Source organism: Apium graveolens, chromosome 8 (assembly GCF_009905375.1).
Source record: "Apium graveolens cultivar Ventura chromosome 8, ASM990537v1, whole genome shotgun sequence".
Taxonomy (NCBI): domain Eukaryota; kingdom Viridiplantae; phylum Streptophyta; class Magnoliopsida; order Apiales; family Apiaceae; genus Apium; species Apium graveolens.
Window position 1 is genome coordinate 241,385,517 of NC_133654.1, and position 24,188 is coordinate 241,409,704.

At 37.8% G+C, this 24,188-nt stretch overlaps 1 protein-coding gene across 1 annotated transcript; it reads left to right on the forward strand.

The window, feature by feature from the left end:
* The first annotated feature begins 12,763 nt into the window (after nt 1-12,763).
* On the forward strand, nt 12,764-20,274 carry LOC141681034 (transcription initiation factor TFIID subunit 12b-like). The gene is given in 10 exon segments (XM_074487097.1): nt 12,764-12,910; nt 13,418-13,639; nt 15,032-15,099; nt 15,101-15,503; nt 15,805-15,879; nt 16,884-16,962; nt 17,969-18,033; nt 18,452-18,487; nt 18,592-18,740; nt 18,921-20,274. Coding segments are annotated over 10 exon segments (1,212 nt in total). The 5' UTR covers nt 12,764-12,817; the 3' UTR covers nt 18,943-20,274.
* Nucleotides 20,275-24,188: the final 3,914 nt, after the last annotated feature.

Genomic DNA, 24,188 nt, shown 5'->3' on the forward strand with positions numbered 1-24,188 from the left:
CAAGTTATATTATGAATTAATTATAACTGATGAGAAATCTTTTCTCAGAATAATTTTGAATGTTGATCTGGGTTCTACAAGTGTTGTAGATCGTCTGGGTATTTTTCTTATAATTTTATGATGTATAGATTATTTATTATGAATTTTTGAAGTTGTTGTAATTAAATTCGTAATTAAATAATCATATATATATATATAAATTGTTAGTATGTATATATATACATTTGCTGTTGTTTGTTGATTTGCACGGAAAGAAGACAAAGACAGAGACAGCAGCACGGTTTTCCGTGCATGTAAAGGCGGCGGCGACTCACAGAAGAGGGGAGGACCGCGCGTCTGCCATGCGCACGTGGGGATCACGCGCTGGGGGGCCACGCGCGGCGCGTGTCAGACACGCGCTGGTCAACGGTCTGACGTCATGCTGACGTCATCAGATGATGTCATGCTGACGTCAGCACAGGGGTTTGTGCGCGTGGGGCGCGTGTGCGCGTGGGGCGCGTGGACGAGATCCTTACACGCGCCTGAGCGGCGCGTGAGTCACCTTCTCGGGGCGCGTGAGGGCGCGTGGAAGCTCAAAATTGGGCGTTTTTGGTGCCGTTGGATTCGTCTTTTCGAGACGCTTCTAATGGTATATTATATGATATTTTATGAAATTATTTCGAACTGTTTATAGCTAACAGAAGTGTTTTAAAGCTGTTTTTGACTGTTTTAATTGCCTTTAAATGCTTCATGTGATACATAGAGATGTATAATGCTTAGACCAATATGCTAGATGATGTAACATGCCTACCTTGACGTTTATTCATGTTTATATATGTGATATATGCTTAGTTTATCATGCGATGATAGATTTAGGTGAACTTAAATGAATATAAGGCGTTTGTTAGACAATCTAGTATAGTGAAATTGTTTCATAACCTTAATAATAATATTATGAATACAATCATGAGATTCTTGTGTTTATGAAACACGTAATTGAATATGAATTTTCAATATGAGAGAAAGGATGATTCTGTCAACAACAGATTTCTATCTGTAAGAAAGGGTTATTAAGTGACGCCTCTTGACAATGCTCCACCCGATCTGGGAATCATCTGATTATTGATTATTGATTTGAAATATTTAATTTAAAAGGAAGAATCTTTTTATAATATGATTATGATTGTAACTTAATATAATCCCTCTAAAATTAAATAATATCAAGTAGTAATTGGCCAATGATACAACGGGCTTGTGTTGGTCATAGCCTTCCAACATGATAGAAAGTAGTTCTTATTTTTGAATCATTGTCGGTTCGTGCTACAGCCGAGGGCTTTGATTTCGAAATAAGAAATACTTGTCTATTACATAGAGATGTGTACATTGAATTAGAATCTAAAGGTCGGTACGTGCCACAGCCGTGGGCCTTTGGAGACTGATTCAATTGTACGAAATGTTGGGTTAGACTTGACTTAGAATATTGAGTTTGTCGTGCCACAGCCGTGACTCAATTATTCAAGAGGCTAAAGTTTGATTAGGGAATAACATAAGATGTAATTGACAAGAGTTGTCTGCCTATTGAACATTACATGGTGGTTCGTGCTACAGCTGGGGTTGTGTAATGGAATGTAGGATCCCTATTCCCACTAGCATTATAAATGCTTAATTTTTCACGTAGGGGGTTGAATAAATTAGATAAACTAGTGGGAGCTACTTATGAATAAAGACCCGATTCATATAGTGTTTTGAAATGAAATTGAATATTTGCTAAGTGTTGTTATGTGTTTATCATTTACAGATTTACTATATATATTATGTCTTCTGCACTATCACTCAGGAGCATACTAGATGCTCACTAGTTGACTGGTCCTAATTATGCTGACTGGCTTCGAAACTTGAGAATTGTTCTCAGGGTTGAGAAGCTGGAATATGTGCTTGACTCATCTAAGCCTACTGAACCTGCTAGCGATGCACATAATGATGAACATGTTGTGTATCGTAAGTGGATAGATGATGCAAATGTTGCTTAATGCATCATGCTAGCTTCCATGAACATTGAGCTACAGAAGCAACATGAGCATATGGATGCTCACACTATCCTAATGCATTTACAAGAGTTGTATGATGTGGCGGGGAGGACAGCTCAATATGAGATATCGAAGGAGCTGTTCGGTTGTCGGATGTCTGAGGGATCATCTGTGAATGACCATGTACTTAAGATGATCAATTTGATTGAACGTCTTAGACAATTTGGTTTTGCCATGGATGGGGAGCTGAGCCAATACTTGGTCTTGCAATCACTTCCGAGTTCGTTCTCGCAGTTTGTTATGAACTTTCACATGAATAAGTTGGATGTCAGCCTGCCTGAACTCCACAACATGTTGAAGACTGCGGAATTGAATTTTCCCCCTAAGAAGAGTTCTGTTCTTCTAATTGGTGAAGGTTCCAATCCTAAGAAAAGGAAGAGGAACCCTTCCAAGAAGAAGAAAGTAGGTGAAGAAAAGCCGGTTCCACCAAAAGCTGAAGACCCCAAGAGCAAAGTTGTTTGCTTTCACTGTAACAAGGTGGGGCACTGGAAGAGGAACTGCAAGGTTTACCTTGCAGAATTGAAGAAGAAGAAGAAGGGTAGTGAGACTACCGCTTCTGATTCAGGTATGTTCATGATAGAAGTGAATATGTCATTAAATCAAATTTCTACTTGGATATTAGATACCGCCTGTAGTTCTCATTTCTGTAATTCGTTGCAGGGACTAAGGAGAAGTAGGACTCTTAAGGAAGATGAGGTGATTCTACTAATGGAAAATGGAGCAAAAGTTGCTGCTGAAGATGTAGGATCATTTCATTTACATATGCCTACGGGCAAGGCTATTGTTTTTTTTAAATAATTGTTATTTTGTTCCCTCGATTGTGAGGAATATTATTCCCATGTTAGACTTGGCTGAATTTTCATTTATTATTGAGAATAATGAATGTTCTATTCTTAGAGATAATATTCTTTATGGACGTGGTACTTTAAATAATGGTCTGTATGTATGTGACATAATTTACTTCAGATTGAACAAACTAATAAAAGAAAAGGGATGATGAAAATCTCACTTTCTTTTGGCACTGCAGACTTGGTCATATTAGTGAAAATAGATTGCGGACATTGCATAAGGAAGGGTTACTTGACCCCTTTTGATTTTGAATCATATCCTACATGCGAGTCTTGTCTATTGGGTAAAATGACCAAATCTCCATTTAGTGGACATGGAGAGAGGGCTGCAGATTTGCTAGGATTGGTACACACATATGTATGTGGACCAATGTCTACGCAAGCCATGGGTGGATTTTTATACTTCATTACTTTCATAGATGATAGATCTAGATTCGGATATGTGTTTGATGAAACACAAGTCTAAAGCCTTTGAAAATTTCAAAGAGTATAAGTATGAAGTGGAGAAACAAACCAAAAATGGTATTATAACTCTTCGATCAGATCGAGGTGGTGAATACTTGAATGGAGAGTTTCTAGATTATCTCAAAGAAAAGTGTATAGTCTCTCAGTGGACTCCTCCAGATTGGTATCTGAAAGGAGAAATCGAATTCTGTTAGACATGGTTCAGTCCATGATGAACTATGCGAATCTTCCAGTATTCCTATGGGGTTACGCATTGGAAACCTCATCATATTTACAGAATAAGGTGCCTTCCAAATCTGTTCCTCAAACTCCATATGAGATATGGAAAGAAAGGAAACCGAGTCTTAAACATGTTAAGATTTGGGGATGTCCAGCTTATGTCAAGAAAGTTGACCCAGATAAGCTGGAATCTCGATCCGTAAAATATAGTTTTATGGGATATCCTAAAGAGACTTTAGGGTATTACTTTTACACCGATCATCGGGTGTTTATCTCCAGACATGCTACCTTCTTGGAAAAGGAGTTTATCCTTGAAGGAAACAGTGGGAGCAAAATTGAACTTGATGAAGTTCAAGGAGCACAAACTACTACGGTTCAAGTGGAAACACCTGTTCAGACTGAACAACCTTCTGTGGAACAGCCCATTAGTAGGTCAGAGAGAGTGTCTCGCCAACCTGAGAGGTATTATGGCCTTGTCATTGAGAATGATAATGAGTTGTCAATCATCGATGAAGACGACCCTGTGACCTATAATGAGGCTATGAGTAGTGTTGACTCAGAGAAATGGCAAAGTGCCATGAAATCCGAAATGAAATCTATGTATACGGTATACAAAAGAAAGATTAGAGCAGATGGCCAGGTGGAGACCTTTAAGGCCAGGCTTGTGCCAAAAGAATTCAAACAAAGGCAATGGATTGACTTTGATGAAACCTTTTACCTGTAGCCCTGTTAAAATCAGTTCGGATTTTGCTTGCGATTGCTGCTTACTACGACTATGAAATCTGGCAAATGGCCAGATGGTTTTCTTTCCAAGGGAAATGAAAACCTAGTGTGTAAGCTGCTGCGAACCATATGTGGTTTAAAGCAAGCTTCTCGTAGATGGAACATCCGTTTTGATGAGACAATCAAAGAGTTTGGTTATATCAAAAACGTAGATGAACCATGTGTCTACAAAAGGGTTAGTGGGAGCGTGGTAACATTTCTAGTATTTAAAGAGAGTTGACACACATAACAACATAGCAGACCCACTCACAAAGCTACTTTCTGAAAGTCACTTTGATCGTCAAAAAGACAAGATGGGTATTAGATACCAGAGTGATTGGATTTAGTACAAGTGGGAGATTGAAAGGAATATGTCCTAAGTCCAATCATGTATGAGGATTTAGAAATAAATTTTATGTAATCTGTTTTGATTTCATTGATATTAATAAAAGACTTGTTTTGTTTTTTATTACGGGCTCTATCTATTTAAGTGTTTAAATAAGTTATACCATAGTTTAGAGTAAAGCTTTTTATGGATTATGATGAGATCATAATAGTGAGACCTAAAAGATGATAACTCTAAACTTAAATAGTTCCTGGTCACAGGATTACTAATTGGTAATTAATAATCCGCAAAGATCGGTACATACTATGCTTGCTTCATTATGAAGGATGTCTGTTCTCATAGATATTTGTGTGGTGACACTATAGCTAGTATGTAGGTGCTTATTATAGAATAAGTTCACTGAACATGACTCGCACAACTGAACAACTGATGGAGTTCACTCACGTATCAGCAGTTGTTCATATAGTGATAGTTGTACAAGTATCCTTAGACTTGAGGTCATCATAGTCATCTTGTGTACACTGAACTATGCTTTGGTTTAGTTCTTAGTCTCCAGGGACAATTATTAGGGCTCTACTGGGTATAGGAATTTGTACACGAAGATAGTGAATGATCAATAAAGGATCTACCCCTTCCAGTGAAGGAAGAGAATGTTCAAGGCTGATCCACTTATGCTAGTTCAGGAATCTCTGGCCAGAGTGAATGAAATTAGAAAGGTGTTTCTAATTTACGTAGAATTGAGCATAGTAAATGGGAAAGCAAATGATTAAATTAGATAGGCTTGACACAAGTTTCATGCCTTGTATTTAATCAGGACATTGTAGGGTAGAAGGAGTTAATTGTACGGTAACTATTCACCGAATAGGTTCTTGGTATTCTAAGTAGTGAATTCGTATTATCCGGATAGTCGCGATATGCTGAGAAGTATCCCTCACGATGTAGAATAAATATGATTAATTAATTAATCATATTTAATGAATTAGAGAATTTATAAATAATGATAAAATAGTTTTATTATTATTTATTTCTACTACCGGCTTAATATTGAACCTACAGGGTCACACCATAAAAGAGAATGATTTAATGGTGGAGGAATTAATTTAATAATGGCTAATAATTATTTATTTATGAAATAAATAATTAATTGGCAAATTTAATAATTGATTAAATGAGATTTAATTGATTATAAATTAATTAAGAAAAGTTCTTAATATTATTAATTAAGAATTTAATTTTTGGAAATTAAATCAAGAGAGAGAATTATTTCTAAAGTGTTTAGAAAAAGGATTAATAATTAAAAGATGTTTTAATTATTAATGTGAATAATAAAGCGTTAATAATAATAATATTTTATGGGAAAATTTCAGCTGAAAATTTTGCCTATAAATATACTATTATAAACCCTATTTTTATTCTAACCCAAAATTTTTTAGAAAAACCTAATTCTCTCTACCTCCTTCTCCTCCTTAGCATCGTTTTCTTGGTGGATACCGGTGGAGTGCTTCACATTTGAGGAACAGCTGCTAAGGATCTCCGATCGTTGCTTTTGGATCGCTATTAAAGGTTAGTAATCGATTCATATGTTTTAATCACGATTTATATGCTTTTATTTGGATTTTATATGTGTAAAAGTGTTTTACCATGCTTCCGCTGTGGTTAAAATCCAACACTTGAAACCCCCCATTCATCTGATTTACCACCAGCACAGAGTCACTCCTCGCAATTAGGTTTTGCACTCTCATTTCCAAAGCGATCTTTAGGCCATTAATCAATGCTTCATACTCCGCATCATTATTCATCGCATCAAACTTGAAGTGGATTGCACTCATCAGGTGATGGCCTTCGGGAGACACGAGTACTATGCCCGCGCCTGCTCCTCCATTGTTAACTGCCCCATCTACATGTAAGATCCACCAGGGATGTGGGAACTCTTCTAAAGATTCTTCATTATGAGGAGGCTGGAGCACTACCAAAGCCTTATCATCAGCAGCAGAATCAAATTCAAACAAAAAATCGGCTAAGGCTTGTCCTTTAATTGCTATACGGGGCATGTATTCCAAGTCAAACTGTCCCAACTCCACGACCCATTTCAATATCCTCCCCGATGTTTCTGGCTTATGAAGGATTTGTCGTAGCAGATATGCTGTACGGACTTCAATTATATGGGCCTGGAAGTATTGCCGTAACTTCCTTGATGCAAGGATCAAGGCATAAACCAATTTCTCCATGCTTGTGTAGCGAGTCTCAGCGTCGTGTAATCGCTTACTCACATAATACACTGGTGACTGTTGCCCATCTTCCTCTCTTACTAGAACATCGCTGATTGAATACCCAGACACTGCAAGGTACAATATTAGAGATTCTTCAACAAACGGTTTTGACAACATGAGAGGGTTTCCCAGTTGTTCCTTGATCCTTCTAAAAGCCTCTTCACATTCTGATGTCCATACGAAGTCTTTCCCTGCCAACTTAATTGCCTTAAAGAATTCCTTGCATATATCAGATGATTTGGAAATAAATCGATTTAGCGCAACAATCCTCCCAGTTAAGCTTTGTACTTATTTCATACTGGTGGGTGATTTCATATCCAATAGTGCCTTGATCTTTGCGGGGTTGGCTTCAATTCCTCTATGGTTGACAATGAACCCAAGAAACTTGCCCGACTCCCTGCCGAATACACACTTTTGTGGGTTCAACTTCATGCGAAACCTCCTTAGAATGTTAAACATTTTCATCAAATGCTTGATATGGTCATTCGCCTCTTTGAATTTTACCAACATATCGTCCACATATACTTCCATGGTTCTCCCAATCTGGTTTTTGAACATCATGTTCACCAACCGCTGGTAGATTGTGCCAGCGTTGATTAATCCAAACGACATCCATATGTAGCAGTATAGCCCCCTATCAGTGATGAAGGATGTATGCTCCTGATCGGGACCATACATGGGGATTTGGTTGTACCCATAGTATGCATCCATAAAACTTAGCAAGGCATGCCCTGCCGTCGCGTCAACCAACTGATCAATTCGTGGGAGCGGGAAACTATCCTTTGGACAGTCCTTGTTGAGGTCTGTGAAATCTACATACGTCCTCCACTTCCCGTTTGGCTTCTTCACAAGCACTGGATTTGCGAGCCACTCGGGGTAGAAGGATTCTTTGATCAGCCCCACTTCCAGCAGCTGGTCTACCTCTTCTTTTAATGCTATCACCCTTTCCCCGCTCACCGGGCGACGCTTTTGTCGTATGCCCGTGCAATTAGGGAAGATGTTCAACCGATGACATATTACCTCCGGGTCGATCCCCACCATGTATGAATGACTCCATGCGAAAATATCGAGATTTGTAATCAATAAGCGGGTAAGTCTTTCCCTCATTTCCACACTCAGCTGAGATCCCACCTTCAAAACCTTGCTTGGGTCATCTTTATCGACCGTAACAAGTATTGTGTCTTCGGCCGACCCCGTTTTCTCGGCAGGCGCGGGGATCCTGGGATCCAGATCAAAATCAAAATCTCAGGGATCCTCGACCTCCACTCTTACATCTGAGGGCGCATCCTCATGTATGGGAGCATCCACCTCGCAACAAGGCGTAACTTTGTACATAAGCATCTCCACTTGGTTTTGTCTGAATGTCCTCTGCATCCTCAAATGGAAGACCTTTTCCCTCGTACCTTCTCCTGCGAAATTCTTTGACATCCTTATGGTAGCAGTCGCGCGACTCGTATTGCGACCCTCTCAGACTGCCCACTCCGTTGGGTGTTGGGAACTTTATCATCAAGTGGTGTATCAAGGTTATCACCCTGAATGCTCTCAGCCAAGGTCTGCCCACCAACACGTTGTGCGCGGAGTCCTGATCCAGCAGTTTGAAGTCTATCATTTGGGTGACCGACAGAGCTCCTTCCCCAAGTATGACAGGAAGTCTAACCAAACCCATAACTCTCACCGCTTCTCCCGTAAAGCCATAGACGTGTGCATCTTCAAAATACATATCACTATCTGAGAAACCCAGTTTCTTGTATATGCTGTAATACAGGATGTTAGCAGAGCTCCCATTATCCAAGAAAACTCGATGTACGTTTATTGCCCCAATAAGCATAGTAATCACCAGCGCATCATTATGGGGATGATGCACCCACCTTTATTCTCTTTCCCTGGATGTAATATCAGCAGACTCCCCTTTGAATATTTTTGGAGGTCGATCTTCCAAGCTATGAATGTTGGTGAGCGGCGTGTGTCATTCCTCTCTTGCATTTCTTTCCAACGCCCGATTACTATCACCGATAAAGCGGTGTCCTCCAAAAATTGCCCTGATACTACCAGCTCTTTGGAACTTAACCTCCGCTGTCTTCTCAGCGTCTTCCGCCCACGGGGGCTGCCTTTCATCTTTCCCCTTGTCATCATCTCCCCTGCGTCATTTCACCTTGTCAATCCATTCTCCCAGGTATCCCGCTTTGATCAATTCTTCAATTTCGTCTTTCAAGTGACGACACTCGTGGGTGTCATGACCGGTGGACTCATGGTAATCACAATACTTTTTCTTGTCTCTACTTTGCCATGAAGTCAGACGGTCTGGTTTCTTGAAGATTCATCTATCCTTATTTATCTCGAAGATATGATCAATGGACGCTACCAGTGGAGTGTAATTGCTTACCCTCCTTTCATAGTTCGACGGTGGACTCCATTCTCTCCGCGTGTTCAAGGTGTTCACCCTATTGGGGCTTCGGGCATTCCGCCGATAATCCGGACTTACAGGCCTATCTCTCCTCTTGGCTCGCCCTTTGGAGTTGTGAGTATTATCATTCTTCTTTGTTTCAGCAAGCGATTGTTCAATCGCTTTGAAGGATTCTGCATGCGCAAGTACATCAGCTAAAAACACTGGGTCTTTTCTCTGCAGATACTTCCAGAAATCTGTTCCCACGCGTAGACCAGCTATAAGGAGTATTTTCAGCGTCTCATCAGTCGCACCTCTCACTAAGGTAGACTCCACATTGAACCTTTTAAAGTATGAGGTCAAGCTTTCCCCTTCCTTCTGTTTCACATTGGCCAGTGTGGTAACCGGTGGTGTATACTTCACCGCCGCTTGGAACTGAGTTAGAAACAAGGTTTTCATCTGTTCCCAAGATGTGATCACCCATGGACCAAGTTTTTAGAACCATTGCTGAGCGCCCTCTCTAAAGGTGGCCGCCAGAAGACGGCATCGAGCCAAGTCAGGTACTTGATATACATCCATCTCAATGTTGAAACGTCCCAGAAATTCCACAAGGTCAGAGTTTCCATGAAAACGCAAGTCATTGGTTGTGTTCCTGTATCCTGCCGGCAACTACGCTTCCCTCATAACAACGGCAAAAGGGGAAGGAGCTTGCGCAATCGCCGTTACTCTATCTCATTCAAGATGGTTGAGCAACCTCTTAAGATCGTTCACATTAAACGTCCCTTCCCCAGGAATGGTTGGAATGTTAGGTTGTTGGGGTTACTCCGTAATTTGTTGCTATTCCCCTTCGTTACCCCCCGGGTGTACCGGTGGATCTCGCCGCCCCTCGCCCTGAGGCTGCGGCTGTGGTATGTTACCATCTTGATTTTGAACATTCTCCTGCACGTGAGGTTCCTCTTGGTCGCGTCGCGGTATTTCCTCAATGTTTTGCAACCTTTCTTGAATTCGCACGCCGTCTCGGTTATGAGGATGCGTCCTAGACCTATTTCCTGTAGCACTGTGGGAAGCTACAGGAACAACGACATGAGCTTCTTCAGTGGAGGGCGCGCCATCTCTCCTACCGTTATAGGGTGCCCTTCCATGTCGGTATCCTATCCTTCCTCGTCCATTTCTTTGATAGCCTCAGTAATAATTCCCAAATCTTCCTCGTGGAGGGGCACGCTCGTGCTCGCGGTGCCGCACCCTATCATCCATTTGGTATGTAGGGGGCACACGCGTTGTATCACGGGGCCTCGCTTCTCCAGCGTTTCCTTCCTTTTGCCATTCTATCAGCAGCATTCTCAAATCATCATCCTCCAACCTTATGCCCAGCCTTCTTTTTAAGGTTGAAAAATTTCTCCCTTTCATATTTTGATTCTGAGTATTTTCCGCATGACGACGCTCGTCCATCGTACACCCAGACTTATGGGGGTGTGGCACAACCTGATTGACAAGACGAGGCCTTTCTCTACCGTCCGTGTCCTCATCAACAATCTCCACAATAGGTTCAACGTCATCAGAATACTCCAAGCGTCGCGAAGTGATTCACGGGTTTTCTCCGATGGCCTGAGCATCTCCTTCAATTACGGGCGCCTTCCCCACGGCGTGGCCGCGACGGGAAAACGACGACCCCTCCTCGTCCTGCGACGCTCAACCGTATTCAGCCTTGAGTGAAAACTGTTAGGAGTATCCCCCATACGGTACAACTGCTCCAAGATATCAGCGTTGCTGATGAGAACCGGGGGTGTTCCTCCCATATCTAGAGCTCTCAGTGGATCTGTCATGTTTCTGGGCACGTAGGGTTCATGGCGGATGTAGCCTCCCTCGCCTTCTCCTTCAGATCTGCTATCACTTCCATCATAAGAACTTCCATCATAATTATAAGACATCTTTTCCTCCCAATATTACGATCTTAATTAGCAGCCCTTCTTCTAGCGTCAATTTGTTGACGGAGGAATTTGGTAACAATAAAGTTTGAGGTTTCTCGCCGGAATTAAGATCTATGACGGTGGTTCTTCGCCGAAAAATCAAGCGGTGTGTGGTGGTTGTGTGTTAATTGGTGGCTGAGATTGATTAGGGCAAGTGGCGGCTCCTTTTCAGCTCTCAACTTCTTACCCCTCTCAATGTGCCTACGTACCCTTTATATAGGGATCAAGCCTAGCGTAGTTCTTGAGGAACAAGAAATCTAATGGGCTTAGACTTCTTATTCCTAGGCCCGGTAGAAGTCTATCCAGAATCCCTCTCCCGCTAGCTTTAGGATTGTCCAACTATGAGGCCCAACCGCAAAGGCCCAAGGCTCGTCCGTAATCGCAGGACTTCACGGATAATGCATCTCCCTGCGCAAGGATAATACTCCGCTATAGCTATCTCGCTTGATTTCCAGACGTAGGTATAACCACGGTTCACCCCAAATGCCGGATGCGTCCCTGTCCCCCGAATGAGGATAACCCACCAGATTGCAGGTTAGGTGATCCCAAGCTCTTGGGTGCAAAGTGTAGGATGACTCCAAAGTTCTCCAACGAGGACACCCGTTGAGTACAAGAAGAGAGTTCCCAAAGCACACACAAAAATTAACCCCGCATCCCCAACGAGGACACCCGTTGAATATAAGAGGAGACCTTCAATCATCAGGCATACCCCTAGAGGCCTTCAAGCTTTTCACGGACATCCCTCTCCTTGACCGTCTCAAGGAAGGAATTGTTCAAAGAGTACCTGCAACAAATACATTAGGATAAATAATTCTCCATTGCTCCTTCCACGCTTGCCTTGCTTTAACCTTACTCTTGATCATGCATTCTTCACGTATAGGACGCGTCCTAAACGGTTGGGCACGTTCGGACCCTACGAACTCCACATATTGCTACATCTTCCAAGTATCTCTATTTGATTTGTCTTGAGGTCACCCTTAAGAATGCATTTACCAAGCATATGACGCGTTCTAAGATATTGGGCGCGCCCTAACCTCCATAAACTTGTATTTATTCTTCCAGCAATTACCTTTCCTGACATTCAGCATATTAGGGCGCGTCCTACCTCCCTGAGCGCATCATCCAACCTTCATTGCTTAGAAAACACAATTGCTAGTTACCTCCACCAATATGGACGCGTCCACAACGTTTGGCGCGTTCTGACCTAATTACGTGCTTTCAAGCTTTCTTATCATAAAACCATCCTTCACAGAACACACCCTCAAAATGGGGCGCAACGCGCCCTCAAAATGGGGCGCGTCCTGTATGCCTTGACGCGTTTTTACCTTTTACAACACAATATCGAGTTTGACCGTAATCAATCCGTATTTGATTCGCATTGATCTAATAACAAATTTTGGTATAACACAACAACTATTCAATTTACCACAACAACGATAGGGCCCACTTCTGATTATCAGATGCAAAAGTACAGTTGAGCCCGGTCAACAAATGGGTCAAGTGGGTAATGCTAATTTAACCCGGTCTGGATTAATGCTCAAGCTGCTGCTCACCTCAATTTGCACTCACGGCCTTTTAGCTTCGGTATAATTTACGATTTTGTTTTTACGGGTTTCTTGATTTTATTTGACTAAAGTTTGCACCTTTTGCTCATAATTCACTTGTTTCTTGTCTGGGTTTGTAAGTTGTGTGTATTGTTTACCCCCAAATTAAATTGTTTAATTATATTTCTAACTTGATTTCCCTCTCAAGTTTTACCCTCCATTTGATAATTTTTGCGGAACTTTTTTGCCTGCGTGATCATCTGGAATTTTAGTTTCGGAACTTTTTCACAGTGGGCTTATATTTGCATCTTTTATTCTCTCTGATATGTGTTTATGTTGAGACTATTTGTTTGGAAACATGTTTTCTCAGACACGTGGAATATCTAGATTTGATGATATGAAGTATTCACCAATTGTGTAGCTTATCTTCAGTTGCATTTAATCGATTAAGAGATTTTTTTTTGTCGTGGCCATAATTGATACGGCTACTTTGCGAAATTCTTTATTTTGGCGTTTTGTTTCTAAGACAAGTGGAAATTCAATGCAGCCAAGGCAAAAAACTGGGTTAACACAAGCAGGGACCCAATTCCGCCCAGGGAATTCTCCCGCACAGTCTTTGCAGGGAATGCAAGCCATGGGGATGATAGGAAATTTTAACATATGCTCACAAATTAGAGGGAATGGGTCAATAGCATACACACAACAGCATCTGAACCAAGGACAAATGGGGCAGCAGTTATCCCGGCAAAATCAACTTAGCTCAACACAGGTATTTATTTATGACATAATATTTGCTTTTGTTATTTATCATAATCTCTCGCGACCTTTAATGAAAAGGAGGAATTACTTTCTTGGCCGAACCGATGTCTATCTGAATTTTTGATCATTCCAATCTGCTTCACTGAGATATCATAATTTATTTTGTGACAATGTATTTGGTTAACAGAGTGTTTATTTTGTTAGGAAAGACTATACATTTGGCTTGCTGATCTTCTTGATACTTTCAGAACATAAACTTAATTATTTTATGAGCTAGTTTTTTCAAAATCGATGATTGTACATACAACTCTTTAGGGTTCCACTTCATGTATTTTGGTGGGCTTCACAATTATAAACTCAGTTCTGTCTGTACACAAAGTGGTCGTCCATTGTTGACGAAAGGATAACATGGTTATGAGAAGGTGAAAGGATATAATTAAACATGATATCCTGATAATGGTGATATGTTTGTGTATATGATTTTTGTGGTGATGTTAACATGATAAAATACATCTTAAAAATAAAATACATCTTAAAGAATGGTGCCTCTGTAACTATTATCCTAATACATAAATTTTATGTTAAGGACATATTGAATCGTATTAGGTTAAGTTTCAACCAGTTTTGATAAATAATCCATTTAAGAGTTCTCATCTTAAATATGCTTTGTGATTTGTGGGTGCCCATGAGTTTTTCCATCAAAGGGTTATGGATTTTCACTTTCTTGTGGTGAATAGGTTAAGGTGATGTCTACCTTATTTTGATTTATAGTAGTATAAATTTCTTTAGCCCCTTGCATACAACTGAGCCTCGATAAATATATACCTTTGGGACCGAATTTTTTTATTCATTTATCAATGTTAAAAATACACTATCCTTACTAAGTTGGGACCTGAAAAAGTATTCATTTGGCGAGGTTATTTATTTATTGAGGTTCTACTGTATTCTCTTTCTTAGTTTTGGTCTGGTAAATTATCTGTGGGCTTCTTTTTTATATATTCATGTTGTGGTACATACTAAATATTAAAAGTTGGTATATAAGAACCAACTTGGTTAACCGGTACAAGTAATTAATAAATGTAATAATGCCCCACAACTGAAATATTTAGGAAGATCTTTTCATTAAAAAAATTAGCGGAATTTATTTGATATTCTTTTTGTGGATGAAAATAGGTAGAGAAGTCAACTTTACGTAGCATCAAAGAGGACTGAAAATTTTTAGATGCTGATATTACAAAGTAGTTTCTGGTTAATTGGTTGTGGTGGTTACACATTATATCAATAGGCGAAGCGTTACTGCTTTTAGCTGACGACTTTTTACGCCTATTGTGCATTTTTCAAAGTTGTAATTAATGCTATTCTTATCTACGGAATAGAATTTTTATATAACTTTTCTTCGCAGAAACTACAGGCACAAAGCCTAGGGAGGGCATCCTTTATAAACCCTCAGTTATCAGGGTTGGCTCAGAACTGCAATGTCTGCTCCTAACTCGCCTTCATACCGTCTTCAGCATCGGAGGCAGCAACAAGCACTTTTACAGCAGCAGCTGGCTTCATCTTCTCAGATGCAGCAAAATTCTAGCCCGTTAAATCCACAGCAGTTGTCCAAAATGGTACAGCAACAACAATCAGTTGGACAGCTGCAGCTGCAGCAACAACCTGTACCACCGGCTCAACAGCAAATTTTGCATCATCAACAACAGAAGTCTCCTAGAATGGCGACGCCTTCTGATCAAAAATCTCTAAGTCTAACTGGATCCCAACCAGATGCTACTGCATCCGGAACAACTACGCCAGGTGGGAGTTCAAGCCAAGGGACAGAAGCAAGCAGTCGACTTCTTGGGAAGAGGAGGATACAAGATTTGGCTGCTCAGGTTATTTTTACATACCTCGTTTCTTTTACCACGTGTTACACGAAGCAAATCTACGGATTTAGGATTTTAGTTATTTGTTGGCTATGGTAAAAAAAATGAATTGTCAAAAAATTTATATCCGCTTTATCAATTTCAGACCCTACTAGCATTCCGTTGATTAACCTTTTCGTCATTGGGAATACATCCGTCTTCACTTGGGATTGATGAAAGTTGAAACTGCCAACTTTTAAGACTCTGAATTCTTAGAATTTTAATGTCATTATTTTCTTTTAATTGATTTCAAACGCTATTTGGTGTTTAGGTGGACCCACAAGCAGTTTTGGACCCTGAAGTGGAAGAAATGCTTTTGAGGCTTGCGGATAACTTTATTGATTCGGTAATGCTTGCTTAATCTTAATTTAAAGTTTAAATCAGACTTGTCTATCTGCGTCGTATATCTTTTTTAATTTTAGTGACAAAATTTGATAACTCTGTAACTTATAAACCGATAAGTCATGCAGAGGACTAGAGTATGATGAAACTTATTCATTAAAAGTGACACTTAAGAATCGAGCAAATTGACTTGTACGTTTAGATATTTTTTAGTAACCAGTCACTCTAAAATCTTAAGGTGTCAGAGTAAGGCCCCTACAGAATTGAATATCACAACAAATATTATTTACCACTCCCCCTCAATCGTACAATACGTTTTGATTGACAACAACAATTATAACAAATACCAATACGAAACAACAAATATTTAAATTAAACAAATGGGGGTGAGATGAGCCTAACCCGAGCCCCTCCCTAAACCGGGTTTTGATACCATGTTAAGTAACCATTCGCTCTAAAGAGACCGGTTATGTAACAGATATCAAATAAGAAGTTCAAGTGGATCAATTATTATTATTATTATTTTAATTGTGCTTTGAACTCTTGCTCTATAATAGATTAAAATACTTGTACACAAAATTAAAAATCTTTAGGGAATGTTTATATGTTGTATCAAAAGTTGAGAGCAATATATTCTCTTGATCGCCATTAGGTCCACAAAATTCACATGGACTCTGATTAAAGTTTGTTAAAATTACTGCTAATTTTGGTATTATTAAAGTGCTTTTGTTCAATTTGCAGGAAGTAAATGGATTTTTCATGCACATTTGTGTGACATTATTTTTTTTGAAATTGTATTGCATTTGAATTGAAGGTCCATAAACACCAAAATAATATGCACCAAAACACAAACCGCTTTTGTTCTAATGTATTATGCATGCTTGATGCTTCTGCTTAATAAGTGTCACAAAGTGCATTCCAGCTTCTATGTGACAATCAGAAAACATGAATTTATTTATCATGATCTGTGGTGTCTCATGATAAACTTCATTATTGTGGTGCTTGCAGGTTGCTATATATGCTTGCACTTTGGCAAAGCACCGTAATTCTTCAACTGTGGAGTCCAAAGATGTATTGCTACACTTGGGTATGTGCTCCATCCGAGTTTATTTATATACATCCGTGTGTGTTTGTTAAGTAGTATACGACTATTCGATGTCATTGTCAATTCAGAATGGTTATTTTACAGTGTCACTTGTATGAAATGTTTCCACATAATGGAGGGATCCAGAAAAAGTATCGGAAAGAGTATTATTATTATAGGGTTACAATTGAATTTAATGCAATTTGAAATGAGTTATTTGAGTTCTTAATAACTATCTTTTTCAGATTTATAATTAAGTATCTGCACAAACATTTATGTTTGGGCTTATTTCATATATATAGCACTGCCTTTCTGTGTTGGTTATCTTTTGCGTATTTTATGTTTCTGTCCAACTCTACTCTATCATGCAACTTTTTTTTTTCTTTTTAATATTTGCATCTTCATAATGAAATTGGAGAATTTTTTAACTCTTAGGTTATTTTGGTATTTGCTATATTTTGAAAATTTAGCATAAAAAGGTCTCATCCTCGACTTTTGTGGTAATGTTGGACCTATAGTTGTTTGATGTGTCAGAGGCATCTTTAAGATCTCAGTATTTGCAACGTGGATCACATGCTTCTAGACTTAAGTTAGGTTATGTTACTATTCCATATACTTATTACAACATGAATACATTACAACATGAATATATATCTTATCATTTCTATGATTTCAAAATAACTTGTAAACAGTAGGAAGTTAACTTGTCTCTCTTTCTCCACTTCGTGAATTTATGATTAGTGGAAGTTGATACATGTTAAAACAAATGTGGTTCGCATTTCAAAATCAGCATTTACAAGGTTTTAGAATTAATTAGTATTGCTAATTTTCACCTCTCCTTGTATGGATATATTCAATTGGTATACAAGAGGGTGGTTCAGTAAATAGTAATAAGTATCTTGCAATACCTTTAGTCGTGAGTATGTTTGCTGACTGCCTTTATTGGTGAGAATTTGTGGGTTGCATGTACTCGTGTGGATTGACCCCTCATTTTTGCTTTACTGTGCAGAAAAGAACCTTGGTTTGACTATTCCAGGGTACTCAAGTGAAGAGAGGAAGCACCAAGAAAATGATGTAAGAGTTGACGTTACTTTCAGAGTATCTTTTACTAGTGCAATTGTTAGGTTTCTGCGTCACCATTTAAGGATACTATAAAAAATTGAAAGATTTAGGCAACTATCTTGTGAATAGACATCAGTGCTAATGTTTATAAATTCAAACTTTTGGTGGACAAGTAGTAACAATCTTGCTCTGTTGGTTGACTCTGTATTTGGTAAATTTGCTTGTCAATTAAGTACAATTCTGCAGTAATCATCACCCTTTCTCTTTTGACATGCTCTTTATGTTTCTTATTTTTAGACCATTGTATAGTCGCAATGTTTGAACGATAATCCTTTCATTTAAAAACTTGTATGCAATATAGTAGCTGTGAGTCAAAAAAAATTATTTCGAGGAAGCAGTAGTTTAATTTCAGGCTTGATTTTACTTGCAGTCATCAAGTCGAGCCCACAAAATGCGTCTCGATAAGGTGAACAGAATCTCTCTCTTTTCCTTTAGCGCTGTCTTACTCACTCATCTGAATCTATTACTTGCTTCAATAATTATTAACTCAGATATGCTCTATTAAATCAGATTCCTTCATTGATGGGATCCTCGAACTCCAACACAAAAAACGCTAATGAGCTGACTGGACAGGGGACTAGCAACTCTGTGGGTGCTGACCACCAGATGAGGCCCTCTGGTTCAAAAAATGGTTTCTCAAGTGCCGCATCAGATAAAAAGTGTGTGATTACAACACATCCGTTTTCATTGTCATATTACTAGTGATTAACTAGATATTCTTATGTTGAATCAAAATTGTTAAATGTTTCTGAATTGAACACCATGCAACAAGGCTAGGCATATTAGAGGATTTAGAGCTATGTTATTTTAACATTATGAGTTTTAAATCTCTGTTGCAGGTTTAGATCAGCCGACGAGTGAACGAGCTGGGTAATTGCATAAAGTGTTTTGCAATGGTGGCTTGGAGCAATTTGGTCTCTCTTTTTTTTTCCTTTTTAATTTTTAAGTAGACTTTTGTTGTTGAATTGTGGAAGTGTAATAATAAATCAGCTGAGCTGAACTTAAAAAAGGCAGTGAATCTGCCTGGATATGGTCGCTACAGGAAAATAGCTTGGAGCAATTTGGTCTCTCATGTTTCGATTACCATATATATTTCCCTGAGTGGCCGATCATACTTGCAAGGACGTAAAGAAGAGTCAAGACGAAGAAGTAAAGAAGAGTCAAGATGACCCTCTTCCGCCTTAACCGTCCGCCACGGATGGATTATACATTTCATAATATAAATTGGGTATATTTAATATATACATATATTTATATTTTATTCGTCCCAATGGATTCTTTACATTGGGGGACGGGGATCGGCATGTATAGGACCGTTCACGAACCGAGTCGAGCCGAGTTTTGATCGAATCGAGTCGAGCTCTATTTTTCTTTCTGATGAACCGAGTCGAACCGAGCAGAGCTTTCTTATCGAACATAAAATCATTTTTGAACTTGAACTCGTTAACTAACGAGCCGAACCCGAGTCTGTTCGCGAACAAAAACGAGCCGAACTGAGTCGAGTGTAATAGACCAGCTCGTTAAAAATTCTTAAAAAATTCAACCTTTATTGGCTCAACCCAACTTATTTGGGCCCAACTCAATTATCAAAATATGTCTAGGTGTAGTTTTAAATCATAACGTCCATTCTCTCCTAATCTCTTTATCCACTTTCATATCTCCTAAATTCCTAAACCTCATTTTATTTAGTAAACTAAATTCTTAATCTCTTGTCTGTTCAGTCTTTCTAATTGATAGTTTTGTATGTATATTGTGTGGTGAGTTTTCAGTCTTTCTAATTGATAGTTTTGTATGTATATTGTGTGGTGAGTTTTGTATGTATATATGTGAAATACTTGATATTGGAGATTTGATTTTGGATTCTAGCTGCTCGATCTTAGTTGGTGTTTTGGTGGGAAAGTAAGGCTCAGTAGCGTGCACTACTCTGGAGGTCGGAAAGTAAGGCTCCGCTACGCACCTTTGTATCCTGCATATCGGACAAGGTTGATTTTGTATGTGTATATATGTGTCTATAATTCTTACCAAAATATTCTGAAAATGTTGCATTCTTTTCGAGTTTTAACGAGCTGAGCTCGAGTCGAGCGAGTTCGAGTGGAGCTTGAGCCGAACATATAAAAGCTCGGCTCGAGCTCGTTTTTGTTAACGCACATTTTTGTGTTCGAACTCGAGCTCGAGTTCTTAACGAACCAAGCTCTTACCGAGTCCAGCTCGAACTTGTTCGCGAACAGCTCTGTTCGTTAATAGCCCTAGGCACGTTTTTTAAGATTCTCGTAAAGTATGGTTCCCTAAATAATTTTAATTTTTTTTTCTTTTAAATAGAATTATAATGTTTAAATTTTTATGCAAAAAAGAAAATTCTAAAAGTCAAATATAAGAAAAAAGTATGTAAAAATTCTCGTGAGAAGTAGGGAATATGTTATAATAATATAGATTTAGTCATTACATACACCACAAAAGAGTAAATACTATAATTATATGTCAAGGTGCACACGTAAATTTATACCGATGATATACTCCCCCGTTTCAATATAATTGTCTACTTTTAAAGAAATTACGCATATTAAGAAATTTTAAAATTGGTAATAAAATTATATTTATTTTTCATATTTATTGCATTGACTACATTATCTACACCATTATTTATGATATTAAATTAGTCTTGGAAATAAAAACTAGTAATAAACAATTGTATGTGTTGTAAAATCTTCAAAATATAAATTAAATTTTATAATTTGAATAATGACATTGAAAGTTTAAGTGGACAATTAATTTGAAACAATTTTTTTCTTCTAAAAGTGGAAACTTATTTTGAAATGGAAGGAATATGTTAAATGTTTGTATTTGTGCAAAGTAGCGGCAATATCATATATCCTAATCCGACTCGAATCCGACTCGATTTGTAGTTCGATTTACGGAGAGAAAATTTGAAAGTGACCCTCAACCCAAAAGTGACCCGAAATGACTCGTTATTAAGAATTTCATTTATTTGTACTTAAATATTTGATTTCATTTGATTTTATGTAAGTTTAACTTTACCCAAAATTGACCCGTTTATAAACACGAACACGGTCTGAAACCCGAAATTGCCACCCCCATATTTGTGCATACATATAATACATATACATACACGCATATATATATATATATATATATATATATATATATATATATATATATATATATATATATATATATATATATATATATACTAGTCAAAAACCCATGCGATGCACGGTTTGTTTATAATATTATATAATTTTTGAATTTAATTTAAAATAAAAATTTTAAGTTCTGAAATTTATTTATTAGAATTTTTTAATAATATAAATTGACAATAATTTTAAATATACATGTGTATGAATTAGTGATATTTTAGTTTAAATATAATTATCTTTCAATTAAGAGGTAAGTTTTAGCTCAAATCAATAGTTTACGAATTATTTTTAGTTTGACATGCCGACCAAATCAAGAAAAGTTGAAGAAATAGCCTCTTTTTAAATTTTTTTAACAAAAATAACCTTTTTTAATATTTTGGCCAATAATGGTCGTTCTATTACATGAGTATGAAATGCGTATTCTATTTTACCTAACAACTCAGATGCAAAGGAGTCCGGACCAAGATGCAAGGTGGGCCGGGGTAAAAGATGGGAGCATAACATAATTGCATTACACATTTATAAAATGCATATTACGTTCAATACGCATATATAGGTTGCGTATCTTGTTATAAATATTATTAAATACTCTGATCTCAATTGCGTATTACATATTACTCCATTCTAAAATGCGTATTAAACATTACTCCACTATCATATGCGTATCCTGCCGGCTAAAATTGACCACTTTTATGGAAACGGTTATTTTTGTCATTCTCTCACCAAAAATGGGCTATTTTTGTCACTCACCCCCAAATCAAACTAATTATATTCAGATTTATTTTTGTTTTAATTTGTACATGCACATCTACTACCAATCTTTTAATATTTCAATTATTAAGATTTGATCAAATTATTACCCTTCTAAACCTACATTATACTTACAAACGAATTAGGTAGACATTAATTTCACTTTAACACATTTCAATAATATAATAATTATCTTAATTAGAATTTAATTTTTATTTTATCGTAAATCAATAATAAATATTATTTTATTTTAGTCTTAGACCCGTTATATCAACCAACTAATTACATTCAGTTTCTTTTCAATTTTATTTTAGATCTAGGTGAATATTATTTTATTTTAAATCGAATAGATTATATATTTTATTTTAGCGTAATGATATTATATAGACAAACATATTACGTTTCAAATTTTAGTTTTCTTTTAGCACGGTTCAATAAATTTTGTTTGGCTGGATTGGTAAAATTTATTATTTTGTTTTAGCATGAGTTAGCAAATTTTATTTTATCCTCAAACCCATTATATCAACCCAAATCCAGCTAATTATATTTAATTTGTTGTTTAATTTTATTTTAGCATGGGATAAATATAATTTTGTTTTAGACCAAATGAATAATATATATAATTTTGTTTTACACTGATGACATTATATCAACTAAACTTATTTTTATATTTTATTAAGATTAGATATAATTTTTATTTAGTCCAGCCCGGATGAATAGAATAATTTTTTTTAAACCAAGACTATTAGACATTATAATTCTACTTTTATTCGAATAATTCTATTGTAAATATTAATCTATTTATGAGTGTGTTTTATTTTTAAATATTACTATAATTACGGTGACCAGACCGACTACCAACCAAACATTCATTGTTTCGTCTTTAATATAATAGTATAGATAGATAGATAGATAGATAGATAGAAATATAGTGTAGATATAAATAGATATAGATAGATAAATTTAAAGGATTAATTAGAAGTTAATAGGTTAAATCGTAAATTTTTAGAATACCGATTATTAATAATTATAATATTTTATTAAATTAAATTGCCATAACTTTTTTCTTTTAAAAAAGAAGTGTTTAAGTTAGATAAAATAAAAAAAAATGTCTTGTGGTCTCTTCCTCTCGTTTCATACACGATGTGTGCCTATGTATGTTTACCGACATCACCGATATCAATTTCCAAAAAAACTAAAATACTATAATTTGTAATGCTGTGAAACTGTACATGGCAAACCCTCTGATAATCGAAATTGGAGTTAATTCATTCAATGAAAATCTATACAAAACGAAAAGGACCGGTGTTTATGTTGTTCAATACTTCAAATTGAGGGCGCTGGATGGGATAATTAAATAGAAACTATAAAATTGTTAAGTAAAGATAATTAAGTAATTTCAGCAAGTACCGATCGACCGACTATCAAACTTTTAATGTTTCGTCTATTATAATATTGATAATCCCAGATCACCCCGGGGTCTTCTCTTGGCCGGGCCCGGACTCAAACTCCTCTTGGACGGCGACGGTGGCGGCGTGCGGTGTAGTTGTAGGATGGGAACCTACAAAACAGAACCGGAGGGGGTGGCGTCCCCGCGGCACCTCCGGCGTGAGAATGAGAAAGGGTTTTAAGGAGAAGGAGAGCAAAGTGGAGATTATGCGAATATATTTATGGGAAGTACGTGTGTGCATGTAAGTATAGGTGAGAGAGAGTATGCAAGATTGTAACCTGTATCCTTCCTTCTGTTCTACCTTTTATAGGCCTCCTACTAGGGTTTAGGGGTTTGTCTCTTTTCATCTGGACCGTAGGTTGGCCTTTTGGACTGTAGGGCATCTGGACGTCTGGGATGCGTCAGAGTACTATCAAATCCGGACCGTAGGAACGTCCTGGATCCCGGGCACCTGGACGGTGGTGATGTTGCCACGTGTCCTGGGCTCCTCAAGGTCAACGCTGAATGCGTCAGAGTACTATCAGATCCAAACTGTAGGAACGTTCGGGATCACGGGAACCTGGACGGTGGTGATGCCGCCACGTGTCCTGGGATCTTGTATTTGGGCCCTGAGTCTCTTCAATTGGGCCTGACTTATTATGGGCTATCATTTGCCCCCCACTCCCTTATGCGGGTTTACCCGGATGGGGGAGTAGAGTAATTGCCTTTGTGCCGCGACGCCTTTGCAAAATTTTGGGGGTTGTTTGATTTGC